The sequence below is a fragment of the Centroberyx affinis genome, unplaced genomic scaffold (genome assembly GCF_046629955.1).
Source record: "Centroberyx affinis isolate AG114_WGS23_722 - 3 ecotype Tasmania unplaced genomic scaffold, CSIRO-AGI_Caff_v1 ptg000392l_1, whole genome shotgun sequence".
In the NCBI taxonomy this organism is placed as follows: domain Eukaryota; kingdom Metazoa; phylum Chordata; class Actinopteri; order Beryciformes; family Berycidae; genus Centroberyx; species Centroberyx affinis.
This window is the reverse complement of record NW_027279060.1, coordinates 698,688-719,707: the sequence shown is the minus strand read 5'-3', so window position 1 is coordinate 719,707 and position 21,020 is coordinate 698,688. Positions and strand designations below refer to the sequence as shown.

The following is a 21,020-nucleotide window of genomic DNA, read 5'->3' as shown; positions in this document are numbered from 1 at the left end:
TTAATATGCATCAGAAATTGCTTGAACACAACCAGTCAGCTCGATTGGCCCCGTGCTCCTCTGTGGAGCATGATCTGTCAGTCTACAAACTCAAACTTTTGTTTTTTGCTCCAGATGATCGCCCCATATGTTACTGCTGGCTTGTAACCCACTTTCTGTGGCGCATCCTTTTCTGCTGAGCAAAGGTGCTGCAGTGAGCGCTCCTCAGTGGAAATCTCTCAGAGAAGAAGGCGCTTTGCAGTTCTGCTGGACAGCAGCGAGGCTTGCTGTCCATGGTGCTGAACCCGACAGACACGCACATTAAAGGGTCTCATTAAAGAGCCTATTACTAATGAGAGTCTTTCTTTGCAGAAGCGATGTTTCCAGACCAAAGTGACTTTGACTATGGTAAGATTTACACTCTGAATTGATTTCAGGACATAATAATTGTTATTGTATGGTTATTTTGCATTATGTCTGATATTACGTCATTTTTTATTTACTACTGTATGTTTTAAGTCCATGTCAAAGTTTGATGGGTCTGTTTGACCATGTATAAGTTCCATGCTGTTGTGGCCCTTACAGATTATGAGACATTGCGGACCACAGGAGTCGTCCTTGCTATAATCATGTTTGTCTCTGGCATTTTAATAGCCCTGAGTAAGTTTAGACTCGTTTTTTCTCTCTCTCACATATCCAGTGTATACATAGGCTACATCACTTATACATTAATTTCTTTACCTATGTAACTTATGTAATTTATCATTCCTTAAACAGGTAAAAAATTCACAAAATGTGTAAAATCCTCATCCAAGTAAGAGTTTGCGCAAGGCTTGGTGGATGATCGGCCTGTGCATGCTGTATGAATTTGACGTTTGAGGAGGACACCAGTGTGGAAAAGGATTTTTCAATATTTCTTCTATGACTAAAACACAATGTTCCTCAGTACCCACAACCCTCCTATCCCTGCCTTGGATGCTTCTCTCCAAATGCCCCTTCCCTGTTCTCCATACACAACCCAAACACACTTCCAACACACTCAAGAGCGTAACCAGTATATTATCTGACAGAAATACATCTGAGATAATTATTTGTCTCCCTATATGGTCTTGAAAATCACATTTTATTTAGTCTGTATTGAGGTATCCTCATGAATGTGTTGGTAGTGAGTGGGCGGTGTCACTATATTGTTAGCTGATGGCATGCCGCTTGTATGGCAACTCAGAGACAACAAGCTGCTGTTTCAACAGGACAAGCTGAAAAATCTGCATTTGGTCTGTAGTTAAACCTCAATCACCTCAGAACTCTGTGGCTTCAACTATTTTGGTACCTGGATCTATGTAATCCAGATAATGGATTAGATCCACTTGATCAAATGCAATTCCCTGTGTACAACCGAAGTTGTGGCCACAGTTTTCAAACTGCACTGTCTTCTTTTCTTGCACTTGGTGAACTGATAAGTGATACATTTTTACTGCTTTCTTCTCTTCTTCCCATTTGCAGCTCCAGTTCATCTGGCACCCAAATTCCAAAGACAGAAGGTAAGATCATTTTGCTGGAGGGAACTGTAGAGGGAGCCCACTGAGCAAAAGATATGATTTCAACGTCGCCTAGACGGCTATGGGCCATTTAGGTGTGTTTTAAACATCTAATCAACGTAAGATTGTTCAGTGGGAGATGTGTGTTTGATTGCGATTGTAATGTGTTTGTCTGTGTAACTCTGTCTGGTTTGCTTTCTTTTACAGTACCTCCACAAACTGTATAGGAAATACTGCTTGAAAGAGAGAGAGAGAATTCATCATGGGATCCATGCCAGCGAATACACACACCCACACCCACACACACACACACACACACACACACACACACACACACACACACAGAGACCATCTCGTCACAACCATCAGTCGTTTATGGCCATATGGCTGATATACAGGTGCCAGCTGGGAGATCAGTGAACATGGATTTCCAACACATCCTAACCAGTGTTTTTGAGTCTACAACTGAGTCCATCAGAAAGTCTAACATGTGCTAAACATCAACTATCTATCAATAGACTGGTAATTGTCTTTGTGACAGTTGGGGCTGATTTCGCAAACAAAGACAAAAACCTGTCCAAGACTAAAATACATTTCATTCAACTTGCACTAGGATGCAACTGTCTGCGAATTTTGCCATTGACATTGTTGGTGCTTCAAATTTAAATACAAGGGAGGAAATGGCCTTTAGTGCTGGCCAAGTTTCAGCTGCATTCACTTTCACCCCCAAGACCAGAAGCAAAAAATTATATGGCCTATGGCAAATGCTGTGTGAAACTCAATCATGACATTGGACAGGGTACTTTTGATCAAACCAGTTCAACAACTGTTCTCTCTCTCCCTCATATTTTACTCCTAAACAATAAAAATGACTGCATGAATACATAATTAATAATAGAGTTGCATACTACTTACTGCACATTTTAGAAGCCCACAACTTTGTAATGCAACAATGAGCCAATAAAATCTTCAGGTTTCAACAATGAACTGCATGCACTGATCAGTTGTAGCTCTTGTCTTTTCCCTCTGTTTATTATTCAGTTGCTGTCAATTTCTCTGTTTGTTTGTTTTTTAGATTTCCTCTTTCAACAGATTTAGAATTAGCATGTCAGTATAGTAAAGAAACCAGTAGAAGGTTATACCAAATTAAACTTGAATGATCAAGCATAATATCTTGATGGAAATTTGGGTACAAAATTATTTTATGTAATACATATTAAAAGTGCTTTGAAATCCAGTCTAATGGATGAAATGTATGTATGTAATTATAGTTTGATTTTGGATTTTATTATTCAATTTCTTCTATTTTTAAGCTGTTTTCATCTAAGTTACAAGGCCTGACTCTAACAAAAGGTATAACCAAAAAAAATAGAATCGTTATCTGTACAGTCTAACCAATGAGTCCACTGCTGCAATTAAAAAAATCATGTCTACCCAAAGAGATTTTCATGTCATTGTTTCAAAATGTTTTTAATATTAATTTGTTAATTAGATCATGTTGTTTGAAAGCAGCTTGTGCTTGGTGTTGGAGTGCAATGCAGAAATCAGAGGCAGTTAAATGAGAAAATATAACGCTAGTGCTAGACTTTAGTCCAATTCATAAACTAAAAAAAGAGGCTCATGCACACCCTCCATTTTATGAAGGCGAAAATTGAGTAACAATCATAATGAATTGTTACCTATGTTTTCCATGTGCGGTCCAAGTATTCTCAACAGTCTAATAGCAACACTTGACACTGCCCAATATATCTATATCTAGGCGTGGGGAAGAAGGAAGGAATCCTTATTTACTTTGAGGTCAGACTTAGATATTGGATACTACAATACTGAAATCCATTGTTTGTAATGTAATTTGAAAGTGAATTGTAGATAGACAATGTTTTCAGCATTGTACCTTTTGTTTGATCACTTTGATTCACTGTCTTGTAAGTCCATGTGGGCTGGGCACCAGTATGACACTATCATAAAATGACACAAGTGAACCTCATTCACCCCTCATGTTACAATGATGTCAAAACAAAACAGACATCTTATTCCACCTGTGACTAAGGCTTCCTATAATGTCACCAAAGGTCAGGGGAAATCAGGCTTGAAATGTAAATACTACTATGTGATTGTTGCAAATAATTACCAAAGATGTTTTCTAGTGAGTCTATTTTCCATCTTGCTAATTTCTGCAATAAAATGTCAATGTGACTATATTTCAAAGGGCACTGTGAACATCAAAACAATCAGATGGAACTTTGAATTCACACTGTGGTACTTTTATTCATGACTCATGACTGAAATGTGTGATTAGTCAGATAATTTGTCACAAGTAATTTCTCTCTGATAAGAAAACACATTCTTTGTCATACAACAATGGTTCCAAATACATAATAGGTTTACATAGTAAAATGAAGTTTCTCTTTCCACAAAGTAAATTGGTCCATAGAGGATAATAGCATTCTATTGTCTGTTACATACACAAGTATGATGCATACAGAAAGAAAAGTTAAGTTATATGATAGAATATAAGAGTTTACAGACATGCATTCTTAATATAAGCACACATGTTGATTGAAATCGTGACCATCATTCAATGAACCAATATGATTACTTCTCATGATGGGGAGTTTTGACAAGGGATTGAGAGGGGTTTCAGAGAGACTGTCCCTGAAGTCATGTTAATGATTTCATAGAAATCAACTTGAGACTGGGAGTGTGACCTACTAGGAAAATGAATATTACAACACCTTCCACAGCACATAAACCTTTAAATTTTTTCCATTGTGGTTAGTCCACCCGTGCAAGTCTGACAAGGTAACTTGTGACTCTAATTCCTATTAAATTGAAGAGTTTCATTTTTGGCAATGTGCTTCTTGAACATCAGTCAACATTGCAGAAACGCATGCAAATCTATCCTCAAAAACATGACTGTTTTGTGAGCAAGGGTTGATGGCGAATATCTAATTTTGGAATGAAACTCTTCAATTGCAGATGGACACTTGATAACCTGCAAGTAGGACAGTAAAATAAAGTCCTATTTTGCCAGCACTTAATTACAGGTAATCCAGGCTTTAAGGACTAAAGCATCATTTCATCATTTCAATATGAATTGTCAAACTAGTTGTTAAAAATAAAATGCTGTGACAATATACAGGCCAGAGACTCCCTAAAACCTCAATCCCCTCCTCATCAGAGGAACAATAGACAGCATTTAGACTCATTTCCTCCCAGAGGCAGTGGAACACACGGGACTATGAGTGATTGAAATCACTCTTGGTCCTGTACGCGTCGACGAGTCGAAGCACTTCGTTTCTTCAGGATGAGCTTGAGCTAGAGATGAAAAGACAACAAGCAAGACATTGTGAACAAATAGCTCCTGAAGGATCCTGCAAGTTAAACTAGACCCTGCTGACCTGACATGATTGGCTGTTAGACTGATTGGCAGCTCACCTGCTCTCCACGGTGGCCACTCTGCAGGAGGTGGGCGGGCTGGTCATTCTCCAGGTTGCGGATACTGGGGTCGGCCCCTTTGCTCAGCAGCAGCCGCAGGATGTCTTCCTGGTGGAAACTACCATGGAGACCAGCTGCCATGTGTAAGGCTGTGTGACCGTGAGCCTGTATGGGAGACGAGAAAACATGACCTACTCTATTTGCATCCACAAATACACAAAAACACGGACATGAACATACAGTAAAATCCAGTTTTGACTTTCATGCCCTCGTGGGACTCACCTTCATGTTGACAAAATCTTTCATGTTTGGCAGAGGAATCCTCAGCAGATCACGAACCAGATCAATGTTCCCCTCCTTGACAGCCAGGTGCAGGACAGTCTTGTTACTTTTGATTTCCTGGAATTGGAGCCCATGTTAATGAAAACACTACGAAACCACGATAACCCAGAGGGAGGCAAATAGGAGTCAAAGGGAAACAAGAAGAGAGAGTAGCAGGAAAATGGCTCACTAACTGACAGCACCACTGACAAAAGGATTCATTTTCATTCCCAAACTGTCTTTAGAAGACAGAGATAGCTAATTTTCCATTTCCAAACACAGATGCACACACAAAGCTTCCCATATCTATTTCTTTATCTATTTGATGAAAGGTGAGGGTTAACAGATTAGATTTCAATGCCTTGCTCGGGGGCTTCCATCATGTTGGTTGAACCAGTGACCTACCAGTTGCTAGTTGGCCTCTTGCTCACCCTTGTGAAGGCTAATCTGCCACCAGTTTCTACAATAGCAATGACACTTTTCTCTCTTTACCAATTAACTGTACTTACGATAACTAGCACATAGTAACAGCAACCTCCTCTGAACTACCTTTGACACACCAGTGGATCCAGACCTACCCCTCATCCTAAAACTGCTCCTGTCAAAGCAGCAGACATTCAGCAGTGGGAGAGCTGTACTGTACCTGGCTGAGCAGGGACGCCCCTGCACTGAGCAGCATCTGCAGACAGGACAGCTTCTCCGCAGCCTTGGCCTGAAGGCTAACATCTCCCTGCCCACTGGCAGACAGAGCCTTCATGGTGGCACTGTGGGAAATGGCTGCACAGTGCAGAGGAGTCATGCCTGTGGCAAGGAAGGAGCAGACACCATGCCGCATGTTAATTAATAATAATGTAATAATGCTTGTATTGATGTGAAGTATTGCAAGGCTTTACACAAAATAATGTCCAAATCATACTTTAAAAACATTCTAACACCATCTCTCTACATGGTTAATACTTTATTCCCACAGTTATTGCAATTGGTATGACATAAAATTACCTTCAAAGTTGCGGGCTTCCAGGTTCACTGCAGGTCCGCTAGATAGAATAACCTACAAAGACAAATTTACAGTTTGGGTCTGATCAGTGCTACCATCTCTTTTTGACCCGCTGTGGAAAACATGCTGAAGTAATTCAACCTGAATGCTGCTTTACCTGCAGAACCCCAGGGAAGCCATAGTTTGCAGCCAGATGAAGGGCAGTTTGACCTTTGACATCACAAGCATTGATGTCTGTTCCAAATGACAGTAGATCCTGGACGATCTCTGGCTGGTTTGCTGTCACCGCCACCAGCAAAGCAGTCTGGTGCACAAGCACATTGATTACACAACTTTATTTAGAAAGAAATTATAGTATTCTGTTTGTATTTGTCACAAAATACTTGTGCCATAGAAAGCAAAAGAGCAATTCAAGCGCTTTGTGTCTTTGTGTCTGTACCTTGCCCTTGTGTTCTTTGGCATCGAGCCTCCCTAAATCGCTCAGCCTCTCTGCAGCAGCGAAGGCACACTCCCTGAGCCCCTTGGCAGTGTAGATGTGCAGGATGCTGACAAAACAAAACACATGACAAATTGCTTTTAGATGATACTTAGGGTTGAAAATAGTGTAAATCCCCATGACCAATTTTACAATACTCCCTTCTTAGTGAAAGTTATCTTTCCATGTTATCATAGTTTGTCATCTAAGTTTCTAGTCATACAGATATAACTGGCTGACTCATCCTCTCACTTTTTCTTTGAAATCTTACTAGGATTGCCAGATTGCACACATGGCTCTCACATTTAGCTCACTACCAAAAACACAGGAAAACTCTTAAATAAGTAAACAAACACACACACACACACACACACACACACACACACACACTAATGCCAGCACTGGTGTTTAAATGGTTTAAATGGTGATTAAATGAATCCAGCAAGATGGAGCATATCATTTTGACTACTATTTACACAAAATATTATGCTGCATAAACAGCATAATATTTGTGTGCTAAGATGACTAAATACTGAACTAAATAGTGTGTGTGTGTGTGTGTGTGTGTGTGTGTGTGTGTGTTTGTGGTGTGTATACAATACATACTGTATATACAATGCATATTTATTAATTTACTAGTCTCTCTTGCAGTATGGACTTTTGGTAGTGAGCAAAAAGTGAGAAACATCTTTGTAATGTGGCATCCACAATTTTAAAGAAGAAATCAGAAGTTAAGTAAGTCATTTATGTCAATATATGCCCATGAAAATTTGTGTATGTGCTCTTTTTCTTGGTGCTCACAAGCACACACACACACATACCTAAACACACAACACACACACATAACAAGCACTCACGTGTCTCCATCCTCGTCCTGGCCGGTGGTTCTGCTGTAGTCCATCCCTCTGAGCAACATCCTGGCCTCCTCCAGCTTGGTGGCGTCCAGCTGAGAACCAAAACTTAGCTGTGGGTTCTGACTGGGGCCAAGAAATGACCAGGATGATGACAGACCAGGACTTGACACTGTCACAGGGCATTCCTGCTCAAAAGAAAGTAGGACAAAACTGAAGGCTTTTTGACAAACAGAGATAAATAGTCAAGATAAATATCAGTATATGGTTCCACACTTAAATATCCAGTAGGGAACTTCTGCAGATGTAGATTCTTTTATCATATAATGTAAACATTATCAAATTCCCAAGTGTATTTGCATTTAAGATCTAACATCCATAGTTATCTGTAGTTTGTGAAAGCCTGTATCATTTCAATCAAACACAGTTTGTTCACAGCACATACAGCAGCAACATTTGATTGGCCCACAAATGAGTTGTTTGACAGCATTGCATGCACATGCACTTTTTAAAAGCTACATCACCAGATAACCAAAACACTAAATATGTGTAAAAAATAATTCCAAGTTAATGTGCTCAAAATGTTCCCACCATGCTAAAGATGAAAACATAGCATTAGCTCGGCTACTTTTCACTAATGGTCTCCAGTTCTTTTTCATTCTTCCCTCCCTTGTCTATTCTTGCCTCTGTGTCAGGCCATCATCTCAAACAACAATCTGATTCACTATTAAGAGCAAAATCAAAATCTACCCAACCTGCCAATCAGGAATGGCTCCATTTGGCACAAAACATTTCTCTGTAACGATACACAGTTTGTGATGGCCTACTTTTTGCTGTAGATGGCTGAATTTGAGCCAGTGTTGAAAAATACAGTAAAGTTACTTGAAAAGCTGAGCGCATCTTTAAAATGGTAGAGTGTGGTGCCTGATTGCTACAGCATATAGTCTTTGCAAATAAGAAGTATCTCTTACATATGTCTGAGACATTGTATCAAATCCCTGCATCTGCTGCTGTGTGCTGTATACAGGCCCCACTGGGAGGCTGTAGTTTGCAGCATAGCTGACGTCTTGGGAAGAGGAGTAGTAATTGAGAGTAGACTCCGGTGCCGGCGTCCAATGCTCATAGCCTACTGCCATGTCCGAGTAGCTGCTCGATGCACCTGGAACAGAAAGGAGCGACTGGTATTCCTCATCAGTGACTTGATCTATGACCATTATTACATTTTTACATCATCAACATTATGATCAAGATTGGTGAGTTCATGAAAGTGTTTTATCCAGCTCTCACCTGTACAGATAGATGGTTCTGGTGTTGACACCTGCTAGGAGAAAAAAATGGGTGAATCATAAGCAAACATGCCCATATAAATCTCTGTGGTGATGCAGAGCCCCCCTCTGTGTGGTGCCTTACTGGAACAGTGGTGGGAGGGACAGGACTTGTTCTGGACGTCTCACGCTTTCTCTTCTGCTCCAAGAGTTTCTTCACTGTGGGCAGAGTGTAACACGGCTTCTCCTTTTGCGCTGTGGAAGCAACATTAAGCCAGAATGACTCCAACATGATTTGTAGAGATAAGTTTTGGTCACTACATGTGATGGAAATCTGAGATGGATTTCATTTCCACATATTAAGACAAAAACTATTCATGTTATTGCCGTCAGAACATGATCAATCACTAAACCAAGTAATCTGTGTTATTTAAAGACAAAACCCTCCAGTGACATGGAGACAGACTTTGAGCTTTCACTTCCAAGTGAGTTCTCTTTTCATGTAATTATGAGCCACAAAATATGCCCAGATCACCACAGAAATCTGGATGATAGATAATGTCTAGTCTCTTATTCACTGTCAGTGGAGCAGCTCCAGTATTCAAGTCTCAAGAGAGGCTTGGCTTTATTGTTTTTAGGTTTAGCAGAGGCTAGTTTAAGTCAGTCACAAATGTAGACTGAGTTGTTCAAGACCATAGAAGTAACAAATATAAATTATGTTATAGACTTGGATTATCCATTTTAAGTCATGACATAGGCCTATATCATAGGAGTAAGATGATAAAATTGCTACAATTGTTATCACTTGGGTGATGATGATGCCTCCTCAGTTTCACCATGATGGCATTTTTCTGCTTTGCTTGGGACATATATCAGTATCAAGTCTATGATATCATGAGTATGTTTTCCCCTACTGTTTCACAAAAATAGCATTTCCATTAAGCAGGTACAGGAAACAAGAAAATAGGAAAAAAAATATTACAAAACAGAATTCTCTGATGTTTCCAGTTGACATGATGTGACCAGACAGGTTGTTTCCTCAAAGACTTCACCCCACACGTGAAAGATAAAGTGATATTTCCACCCTGTATGTGGAACCAGTACACAAAGATAACACTCTGAGGAACCTCCTCCATTAGGAACAGTCTGAGATTGTGTGGCCATGTTACCCAGAGAGATTCACCAGAAACCTTTGCATGGGATTGCCACTACTTATTTTCTATGACATCTTCCTGTCTCGCTCCGTTACGCTCAACGCAAACCACATCTTCCTGCCTTTGGTGTGTGTCACAGGCGCGTCACCTCAACACATGTGCAACTGCCTTGTGCGCTCTACCAAACCCACACAGAGACAAAGCAGAAGAAGACAGAGAGTGACATCTCCCTCTGTCATTTCTCAGTTTATAGCGTGACACTTTTGAAGACTGACAGAGGGAATACCTTCCAAGCAATGGTACGCTGCACCAGACAGCTCTATCCACTGTAGCAAATGAAAAGCAGGTGCACCTCCACAAAAATATACTCATGCAAATGTACCCAGTGATGCATAAAGGGAGAGAATAATGAGTCCACCGATTAGGGGTGAAGGTTAGATTTCTGTCGGTTAGTCATGTCTTCTCTCTACTATAATGATGTTACCTTGGGATGGAAACCTGCCCTTAACAATAAGCCCTTGTGCTGCTGAGTATGATGTGACCCACCACAACATAAAGGTCACTTTATCAGAATGTTGACATCACTCAGTGGTACATAGTTTCACTTTCAAATTTGCAAGGTGTTACTATACTGTAAGTTACTCAACCCTGAATTTGACTCATTTGATCTTTACAATAGAATTTCACATTTGGCATTTGGTATGTTGGTTGATGATGTAATGTTATGTAACTAGCCCTACTATATTTGGCGTATCTATATTAGGAGCCAATTCTATATTAAACAATAGCTGAGTAAATTGCAGTTTGATGATTGGCATCAAGCCTATATCTAGATCATTCAGTTCTCTGGCTTCTGGTCTGACACATCCGTTGAGAGAAAGTACAGATAAGGAAAAACTGCTTGTCTAAACCATCACAGATTAAGAGGGCAGCCTAGCCCACGTATAAATGATGGGTTGACACGAAATGCCCCCACACTGCTTTGGGCCACTCTTTCTAATGTGCTATATTCAAATAGGGGTTGTGGAAACCCCTGGACACTGACTCATGTGCGTGGGAGGTGGGGATTCCGAAGACCTTTCTCCTCGCCTTTTGGCTCCGAGCTGAGAGAGAAAAGCAGCGCGGGGCCAATTTCCTCAATTTGAGTGACGCGGCCTCGTTCAGCAGAAACGCGACGAAATGATAATAGTTTTTAGGCCCGTGTCAAAACAGTCGATATTCCGTCTGACTGAGCACACAAAGTCGTGTCTGATGTGTAATATCCCACACGATACAGCTAGTAGGCTGTTGTTAAACGTCAGGTTTTCCACGTTACGTACTGCTCGTCTCTTGTATCAAAACGGGAACTGAAAACAGCGAGCTGGGCGGGGGGGCATCAGGGTTTCCCCAAGAGCCGTCCGGACTCCTGGATTCACCCGAGGCACAGCGTCATTAAACCCCCAGAGACATCACATGAACATGGGCTACACCCAAACAAAACTAACTCATATTACCCTTAAAGTGCTTAGTTCAGTGACGGATCATGTTGTTTTGAGTGATGATTTGAAATCTTTAAAATAAAAAAGTAGACACGAATATAAGACAATAGCCTAGGCCTACAACAGCTTTTCTCAACAGTAACCGTATTCCAATCCTCACTTTCTTTCTTTTTCTTTTTTTTACCAATTAGGTTTCATTCAGCTTCAGGATCCAAAGTCCTTATCGAACCCATTAACTCTCAACCAGTTTCAAACAAAATCAAACTGTAATGTTTAGGGGTTTGGGACCAGTATTAGGCTAATAAATTACATATTTATATGTACATATTTATATGTGTAATGGCCCTTTAAATATACATATATATATTAGACCTTAGCATATATATATTAGACCTTAGCATATACAGTATATATTAGACCTTAGCACCCATTGATTGAGTGCTGAGAACAAGATGAATGATGTAATAATGTGTCATAATATGATGTCCAGAAATGCAGTAGCCTCATCAATCAGTTTGTCATCATATCATAATCACACCATTGAGGAATATTACGCTACTCTCTATACCGTTAACAAGGAAATCTATAACTTCAATCCTGTTATACGTAATAAATCAGCACCATATCCATACTCACATTTCTCCCAGGGCATATCAGAAACGGTTTTGCTTTGAAACCCTCAACAGGTTGTCCGCGTGATCACCAGTCTGTTCAAAACGGGATTGACTGTACAGTGTAATTTACAGTGCAGGAAGGATCTCCGGTGTTCCCCGCGGTGATGTTCAAGTGGCTTGTTGTGTCACGGCTGCAGCTTGTATACACGGAGCACGTTGTTCCCCGTCGCCGCCCCTGACGCTACGCCCTCTTCACTTCTTGTAAACCTGAAGCCACGCCTCCGCTGTTTTATTGACTCTGCTGGTGCGGGATAATGTCAAGCCAATAGAATAGAATAGAATAGAATAGAATAGAATAGAAGTGATAACTTGATCGAATACATATTCTCGTAATTTACAGAGGGCCATACCATACATACAGTAATATAGCCTAGTTATATAGTTTTATATTGCCTACTTCATATAGCCTAGGCTACTATAAAGATTGGACTGGTATTACAATAGGCTATGATTTGAGAAAAAATAAGTTGGAAAAACACTTTGAGTGGTGAGGAAAGAAAGAAAGAAAGAAAGAAAAAGAAAGAAAGAAAGCTCCATAACTCAATAATTATAGATTCAGTTCCAGTATTAGGCTACTAAAACACCTTAAAGGGTTAAAGCCTCCGGAAACTTAACCCTTAAATATTAAAAATGTACAAACAATATCACAACTGACCATAACATTAAGTATCCACCCAAATATGAGTTAATCACTATTATAAAACAGAGTAGGCTACTGAAGAGAGAAATTATATCACACACGTTCCTAAAACATTGTGCCGTCTAAAGTTGAAATTGAGTTTATATCTGAAAGTATGAAGAAGATGGATGACCAAGATTGGCCTGAAGAGTAAGAAGCAGAAATATGAGGAGGAACAGGAGGTCGCGAAACTTGTACACTATACAATGTTTCAAGGCACTAGTGCAGTGCCCGTTCGCTTTGAGCCCCGCTGCTGCACAGATAGTTTATTCAAAGTTTATTAATATTGAACGTGTCGCGTGTCCAATCCGACACTGCGCGTCCTTGGGTCCCCAGCAATACACCCGCCAATCGGACGAACAGTTCTCGAGATATGCAAAGGACACACATACAGACCGAGATTCCTTGCTTTATAGTATGATTATGCTGTAATGCTATTTGCTTTAAAGCGCCATAGCCCCCTCTACTGTTCACTGGAATAATTGATATAATCACTGCAAGGGCCACTGTCTAATGATGCTGAGGATGAATCACGGATAATGTCTCAAAGACAGTTTGACCATTGCCTGACAAATCATAAAAACACAGTTGCACCCTTGAGGATTTTCAGAAGTGGCAGGTTAACTTGACAAGCAAGGAAAGTTGGCTCTTCTGGGCATGGAGGATGGAGCAGAAATGTTTAAATCTGATGCTTGTGCATTGTTGTGCGAGGCTTTGCTAAAAAAAAAAAAAAAACGTAAAAAAAAAAAAAAAAAGCCATGAAAACTTGCTTCCATCATCCTGAATGCAGTGTACCAAACAAAATGCAGGTTTATGTTGCCTGGCCACTAAGAGGCAGCAGTGACTAGAGGGAATTATTCATGGGCACATGAGTGACACTCAACAACCTAAACACTTCTGCATTACTGTTGGTTTTCAGCGATAGTGTGAATGCTGAATCTGGTAGAATTTGGCAGGTAGTGAAAGTCAGTACAGAGTCATTTAATTCTTAACCCTACTACTCCTCAAATGAGACAGTGTTGGGTTATTTTTGTGATGAAATGCCTACAAACAGGCAGTGTTTCAGTTACTTTCTGGGCAGGGGAAGGAAGACAAAATTGACGTCAGCACTCAAAAGTGAAAACTAGTGGTAAGCGCCAGTCACACACATCTATCGGATCCCAGAGGACAGACAGACCCGTAGCAGAGCAGGTACGAGGATCTTAACTGGCGCTGATTTTCTCTTCCTCATCCTAGCCTTTTAACCACCTAATGTCTGGTGCATCTGGGAAGTCACATCCAAATGGTTGTATGTCTAGCTTTTCAGTTACTTTATACAACTGTAAAGACAGCACATTACACATGAAATGTAATTGACTGAACTTCATTTTCTTCTTGACTTATATATGGCTATATATATGATATATATATTTAATGATTTCATTTTGGAGAATAAGATAAGGATTTTTGTGATTTTTACATTTTATTTTTTCATTTTAATGCCCACACACCAACATATGACTCATTCTGATACAGGCGTACTTCATGTGGCTTTGTAGGTGCAGGGACAAAATAGGTCAAAATCTTACACAGTTGGGTCCGCCGTTTCAAACGGTTTAAGTTAGTTTGGCTTTGAAATCAAATGAAATGAAATTTAATCCCTTTCACTTTCAGGAAGCAAATGATTGAGCTGTCAGCCGACTATGGCAGACAAAAAAGTGTTTATGGTTCTCCTGCTTTCTCTCTACAGTAAGTAAACGTCCATGGTGTCATGGCTCGCTCTCTCTCTCTCTCTCTCTCTCTCTCTCTCTCTCTCTCTCTCTCTCTCTCTCTCGCTCTCTGTCTCTCACACACACACACACACACACAAACACACTAAGGTGGTCTTACACAGGAAAATGAAACCACAGATATGTTGCAGCTGACGGAAACTTAACTTCATGCAACACCTCTATAAAAACAGAGGCGTTCCTGCATGCAGTGAATTCACTAAAATGTATGTTTTATTTTTCTTCTCTTTCTCTGCCTAAGACTTGGCCATGGCAGATGCAGGTATGTACAACAAACTGTGGATGTAACCCTAAAAATGAAGTTTTTCCATAGTAATTTAGTAGTTTAAGTTTTAAATAGTACAATAAGCAAAACACATACAGACGATAGCGAGATAGGGACATGATGAGTAATTATTTCCAGTCCTCTCTCAGTTCAGACCTCTTTTCTTCCATCCCACTCATCTCTGCTGTCTGTGCATTCACCGTCCCTCTGCCAGATAGCGTGTCTTGCTACAGGATCGAGCCTGGCACAATGGCCGGCATCATCTCTGCAGACTTGGTGTTGACTCTCATCATTGTCGTTGTCACCTACCAGTGCGCCAGCTCTCGGCGTCAGAGGAGAGAAAACGGTGAGGAAACAGGGCCATGAAGTGCACAAAAGCAACCATGTTGTCATATAGTGTTTAAATCTTTTGTGAGCTTTTGGCCTTTCACATCCCCAAGGATATTTTTAACATGTTGGCCTCTGTGTCCCTGCTAAGGGTGTGTTAGGTCTAGAGGGAAATGGGAATCATTTATAACATATTTATTTTATCCCCTCAACATGTTCTTGGTGTATTTGGTAACTTTATATTTTCAAATAGTAATTATCTCTCTCTTCCTGTCTCTCTTCTCATCTCCTCACAGCTGATAAGGTGTATATGAATGTCAGGGCAAACTGCAAGACTTAATCTACAGAGCAACATTTGAAGATGCTACAGTATATTAAGAAGTGATGTTCACATTTTTGTAGATCATTTATTTTTATCAGAGTACAAAATGTCAACTAAGATAAATTGAACTTACTTGAACTTTAAATCAAACTCTTGTATAATAAACCCTTTGGTTTTGGACTGATTTGCAATAGTGTCTTGAACATATTTTTAAACCTGTTTAGGAAAGACCAAATTGCTGGAGTTCTGCTTAATTCATTACACATGCAATAAACACACTGATGACTCCTAATTCATAGAAACTGTGTGAAAAAAATAGGACTGTCAGATTCCAAAGACATGAGAAACTGCAACTGTTACAGAGAATGCATTTAGTGCCGTATATAAAAGCTTTAGCAATCCATTTTTTATTTAAAGAGCATGAAAATGTATTTTACATTGTGCCCCACTGTGTGCTTGTGTTTCTTCAACTATCTGCTTGGAGTTGTTTTGCAAAGCCTGATCAATAAAAGGTATATCAAATTATATGATACAAATTCAAGTTGTGCAAATCAAATTCAGTTTTTCAGTACAATGATGAAATTTTGCATGACAAACTCAACTGAGTGTTATTCATTTTCAATCAGTGCTGGCACTAAACCCACATACAGCGCCTGCAGTTGACTGTATTTTTAGGCTAGCAAGATGTCCAAATATTTTAAAAGATCTTGTATTAATACTTCCATGATCAAAAGCTGTATATTTCATGAGCTTTTTTTTTGTAACCCTGAAAGACAGTATTCTTAATGGTATTTCTGAATGTGGGATGTTTTGTGGATGGGTGAAGGCTTCCAGTTTCTTCTGAGCATCAGAACTGACTGACTGACTGACTGAATTGTTAACACATAAAGATAAGTGTTGATAAAACTGCATTTTGAGCCTCAACTCATTGTAGATCAAACAAGCATAAAAAATAACTGAAACACAAATCACTGCCATCTCGTGGTGAAAGTCGGCTATAGTTGAATTATGTTGAGTCGTATTTTTCCCATTCGCTGACAGAAATAGACTTTTGTCACTGCCATGTACATATAATTATTTGCTAAATGTCTGCCTGCCCTTTCAGTCAAACAAATAGAACATGCTGACCCAGGCTTCTCAGACATGATAGCCCACACACACACACACACACACATAGTTGTCTAGCCCGCTCTGTATGTCTGTATCATCTGTCTGATCTACCTCCTCTGTAGCTCTATCGTGTTGCGGCGGTAGTTAATCTATGTGCTGTAGCTCTGGGTAATACCCTCCTGAAGAGATGACTCTGGGCGTACAGTTTTTCGAGAGGCCAACCGTGGGATGGGAAGGCTTGTCGTTGAACCGTCTGTTCTCAGCTTCACACAAATTTGGGAAGTAGTGGCAGGGGATTTGTGCAGGGAATTTCCCTTGAGTTTATGAATGCTCTCTCTCTCTCTCTCTCTCTCTCTCTCTCTCTCTCTCACACTCTCTCTCTCTCTCTCTCTCTACACGTAGAGATATGTATCAGGCCTGTTTAAGAGGTTTCATTTCAGGCATACACATTCCTTTGTATAAGGAATTTAAGAAAACTTGTTAGGAAACGTTTTAAATCTAGTTTATATGTGTTTCCTTAACCAGTTTTTAAAAGCATTTTGATCATTCATTTAAGATTATTAAACATTGAGGCCTCTTTTACAAACACAGTGGGTGTTACTTTCATTTCACTGACAGTTTAAACTATCATTTCAGATAAAATTGTGGTTAAACAAAGGCTCAAAGCAGCAGTGACTGTGGCCAACCCACAGCAGCAAACCACAGGTCAGAAGGAAACGGTCTGCTGGAGATGATATGATCACCAGCTAGGCTTATTTCAGCAGAAACTGCGTATGTGGTGAAACAGAGGTTGTATCGCTTCTCATCTTGGCATCGGTTCAGCAGGTTACTGTGAATAATCCGTACACTGTTAAAAAGTCACGTAAAAGCCTGAATGCCAACTGATCAAGCATATCAAATCGGATGAGGAGCCTTTCATTACAGCGCGAGAGACCAGCCACACCCACGCGAACATGACAGATTAACAGAGTGTAACACATTACAGAGAAGAAACAGAAACACTGGCTTCCTCTTCTCTCACTGGGCTCCCTCTTCCTCCTAGCACGGTCACATGCTGACACCCTTCGCACCACAGACAGCCTGTGGACAGTCCTCCATCTGCATGTCTGCTGCTGCTTCTGGTTTCCAACCACTTGTTTACAGAAGCAAGATCACAGCCATTTGGAAGAGAATATAAGGACCAGTGACCCTCAACCACCTCGACTCATTTCCTCCTCTAACAAACATCGACATCGAGGAGATGTCCAGCACTCTTTGTATTGTGGGTTCATTATTTGGTGAGTGGTTTGTGTATGGTGGCAGGAGTGAATGATGCGACTGAGTACAATAGCAAGAAAGTCTAGGTACTCTCATGCCAGTTGTTGTTATCATCTGATGTTTTCTTAACTTTGCCTCTTTCAGGTCCTGGAGAAGGACAGCAAGGTACTTGGCTTTCCTAAAACTGTTCTTAAGCTCCTGGGGGATTATGGGATATGGTGTTGTGTATCTTTGTTTGTGTTCCCATCCTGTGTTTTTACACTGTCGTTTCACAGAGTGCGGTCCCTGTTACCAGATAGATATGGGGTCCGTAGTGGGCATTATTGCCTGTGACATCATCCTGACCCTCCTCATCACTTTCTGTGTATTCTGCTTTGCAACTTTCCACAAGAAAAGAAGAGAATGGGATTCTCGTGACGGTGAGGACCAAGTGTGTGTGCGTGTGTGTGTGGTGGTGGTGGGGGGGGGGGGGGTGTAATGGCAGGAGGTCGGTGGGAGAAGTCATTTGCAAACTTGAAACTATCCCTGCACCTTCTCTATTTCCAAATTTCAACAGGTCGAGGAAATCTAGCTTCAACAATGTCAAAGAAGAAGACAGCAGAGATCGCAGAATCTCCTTATCAGGTAAAGCAGAGGCATATTGTGATTCAATCATCAAAGACACTGAATATGGATATGATATGGTCTTGGGTAAATGTCTTAGCTAAAAAGACAGGCATTTGTGCTTCCTAAATGAATTACTTTTACTTTTTTTGTAGGAGTTACATGGAGTCCAGTCTGATGTGTACAGTGAGCTTCAAAACTTTAGGAAATGAAACGGTGGAATTGAAACAACGCCAGTCTTGTCTTGGATTATTTGCTGGTGCCAAAATCTGAGATGGATTGGATACTGAGCTGCATTACATTGGTACCAGACACTCTGCTACAGACAACCCGCTTTACCAGCTGCTAGACATGTGTACAGTGTTCTACAGCATTATAGGTAATATTATGTGTATTTTACATGTAATGGAATTATATTTCATTCAAGCATTGAATTGTACTGTGTTGTGCTATACGTAACGTTCTCATTATATTTCTCAAGTGTACTTGTTATTTTGTAAATGTTTAGATGTCTCTAGAAATTTGTTATTGTATTTAACTAATTGTAAATTTAATGATTACATTTTATAACCTGTATGTATAACCACTTATTGTATAGCAGTTACAGCAGTTGCACATATTGTAATAAAAGCATCAAAATTAGAGGCCTATGTGTACTTGCAGAAAAATTCAGACTTGGGCAAAGTGTGGTTGTGCTCATTTCAGTGGTAATGTGGCTGACAAAAATATGCATCGTACACCATTGAAGTTAATGCAATCCGACCCCCATCTTAAAATGGATGCAGTGGCTCTTATGAACCAATTTTGTGACATTTGATATCTGACATCTTTTTTTATAACATATCACTATTTCCATGCCAAACATGACACTTTTGTAGTTTCCATGAGTAAGCCTGACAAACAACTGAGAAAACCTAACAGTAAGTCTTTCTTTCTTTCTTTCTTTCTTTTTTCTTTCTTTCTTTCTCACATTTGTTCACATGATCACATCACAAAATAAATCTAAAATTCTAAAGTAGGGTGAAAAAGTCCCAGGAGATATTTTGATCCAGCCTGCCTGTTTCCTATGAGTCAATAGATGGCAGCTCCTGACTCATTATGAACATCAGTGTGACTAGAATCTGAAGAAAAGAGAGAAAACCAGTCGCCTTGTCGTTCAACAATGCATTCACTATAATAGAAGAATGATGATGAAGCAAATACTAGGAAATATCTTTATTAATCATATGAGGTTGAAATTGAATCATCACATGGAACTTATTTCTCTTTTGTCTTGTAACTGTAAACACGTAAACATTTCACGGAGCTGTTTCCTCAGCCAGGTTGAGTGGATACAGAGATGCAAGTACAGACAACACCTGTATGACTCACAGGCAGAGGAATGATGATCTTCTGGGAGGTTGTGGTGCTGGCTGGCACAGACGAGCTACTGACCATGAGCTCCGGGGGGCGCTACAGCACAAAGAAGAGAGAAGAAGAAGGAATGAAAGATTTTTTCAAAGAGGCAGTTACTGCATGCATCGTTGGCCACACAGCCCATTTACACAATTCACTAATATAGCAAACACACTGTGAACTCACCTATCGGATACCTCTCAGCGCTGATAAATTCTCTAGTATCTGTGGGGAAATTGAGATGAGCTGATCAGACTTTGATTGCTCCGAGCATAATAATTCTTGGAACGATCAATTTTACACAGAATCAGATCTTACCATCATAGTCTGTGTCTCTGCTGTTGCCAGCAGCCGCAGCAGCAGGTCTGCCATTCAAAGCCTCAAAACTGTCCCGGTCCAGCTGTTCTCTGCTCCAGCCCGGGGCCAACATGCCATTCAGCCCGTCAACTCCATGCAGGAGCTGACCTCTTCCTGGTGTCGCCTTTCTTTGCAGATTGATGCCTCGACGAGCATTGTCAGTCACTCTGATAGCTTGTTTTTGTGTCAAACTTCCAGCCTCCTGACCATCCACCGGTATTCCCTCCTCACTGTTCAGATCAATGAGCTTTCCATTGTGTGTCTCCACCAGGGTCCTGTGTGTCCCGCTCTGCTCTGGGCTCCCATAGCCTGGAACCAGTCTGCTGGTCAAATCCATACTCAATGTGTCCACTGTGGCCTTCCCTCTGGACGGCGCCTCATTTTTCCCCACAGTATTAGGAATCGTGGTCTCATGGCTGTCAAGGTCTGTAAACACATCTGGGAAGAATGAAGGTTATCGCTTGTTTCTGTGTTTTGTTTTAGTAATAGCCTTAAACTGTTAACATTCATTTGTTCAGAACATTTTAGGGCTACAATTACAGCATCTGCATCAACATCTTTTCTTTTTTACATTGTTACCGCCTCCTAGAAGCAAGAGAAGTAGTTGTGCACACGAATCAGGCTACATCTTATAGACTATATCTTATATTTTTCTCACCCACAGAATTATTATCCTGTACTAACAGTACACTATTGGGATCAAAGTTTCATGTTTGTATTGTTGTATTTAAAAAATAACATGTCTGTCACTTGTGTCCTTGCTTTC

General features: G+C 40.3%; 3 protein-coding genes across 9 annotated transcripts; 2 read left to right on the top strand and 1 right to left on the bottom strand.

Annotated features, from left to right (window-relative positions):
* Window positions 1-4,634: 4,634 nt before the first annotated feature.
* Window positions 4,635-12,262, bottom strand: nfkbid (nuclear factor of kappa light polypeptide gene enhancer in B-cells inhibitor, delta). Of its 2 annotated transcripts, none has more exons than XM_071516144.1 (12): window positions 12,133-12,262; window positions 9,010-9,119; window positions 8,887-8,920; window positions 8,571-8,758; window positions 7,606-7,787; window positions 6,713-6,818; window positions 6,431-6,577; window positions 6,276-6,327; window positions 5,920-6,077; window positions 5,238-5,354; window positions 4,956-5,120; window positions 4,635-4,835 (listed from the first exon to the last, which is right to left on the bottom strand). In XM_071516144.1, exons 1-12 carry the CDS (start codon window positions 12,146-12,148, stop codon window positions 4,773-4,775), a joined length of 1,338 nt encoding a protein of 445 aa, XP_071372245.1. In that variant the 5' UTR covers window positions 12,149-12,262; the 3' UTR covers window positions 4,635-4,772. The 2 variants fall into 2 exon arrangements, with proteins under 2 accessions (XP_071372245.1, XP_071372246.1); XM_071516145.1 differs by having other exon boundaries at window positions 8,887-8,917.
* A 1,641-nt stretch (window positions 12,263-13,903) lies between these two features.
* On the top strand, window positions 13,904-16,411 carry hcst (hematopoietic cell signal transducer). 6 transcript variants are annotated; one of them, XM_071516126.1, is made up of 5 exons: window positions 13,904-14,040; window positions 14,503-14,577; window positions 14,860-14,880; window positions 15,102-15,229; window positions 15,507-16,411. In XM_071516126.1, the coding sequence occupies exons 2-5, from the start codon at window positions 14,510-14,512 to the stop codon at window positions 15,548-15,550; spliced, it is 261 nt and encodes an 86-aa protein (XP_071372227.1). In that variant the 5' UTR covers window positions 13,904-14,040; window positions 14,503-14,509; the 3' UTR covers window positions 15,551-16,411. The 6 variants fall into 6 exon arrangements, with proteins under 6 accessions (XP_071372227.1, XP_071372230.1, XP_071372228.1 ...); XM_071516129.1 differs by having other exon boundaries at window positions 15,098-15,229; XM_071516127.1 differs by having other exon boundaries at window positions 14,005-14,137.
* Window positions 16,412-17,718: 1,307 nt separating this feature from the next.
* On the top strand, window positions 17,719-19,131 carry tyrobp (transmembrane immune signaling adaptor TYROBP). The gene is made up of 5 exons (XM_071516143.1): window positions 17,719-17,919; window positions 18,044-18,064; window positions 18,175-18,318; window positions 18,456-18,523; window positions 18,658-19,131. Exons 1-5 carry the CDS (start codon window positions 17,883-17,885, stop codon window positions 18,712-18,714), a joined length of 327 nt encoding a protein of 108 aa, XP_071372244.1. The 5' UTR covers window positions 17,719-17,882; the 3' UTR covers window positions 18,715-19,131.
* The last annotated feature ends 1,889 nt before the right edge of the window (window positions 19,132-21,020 follow it).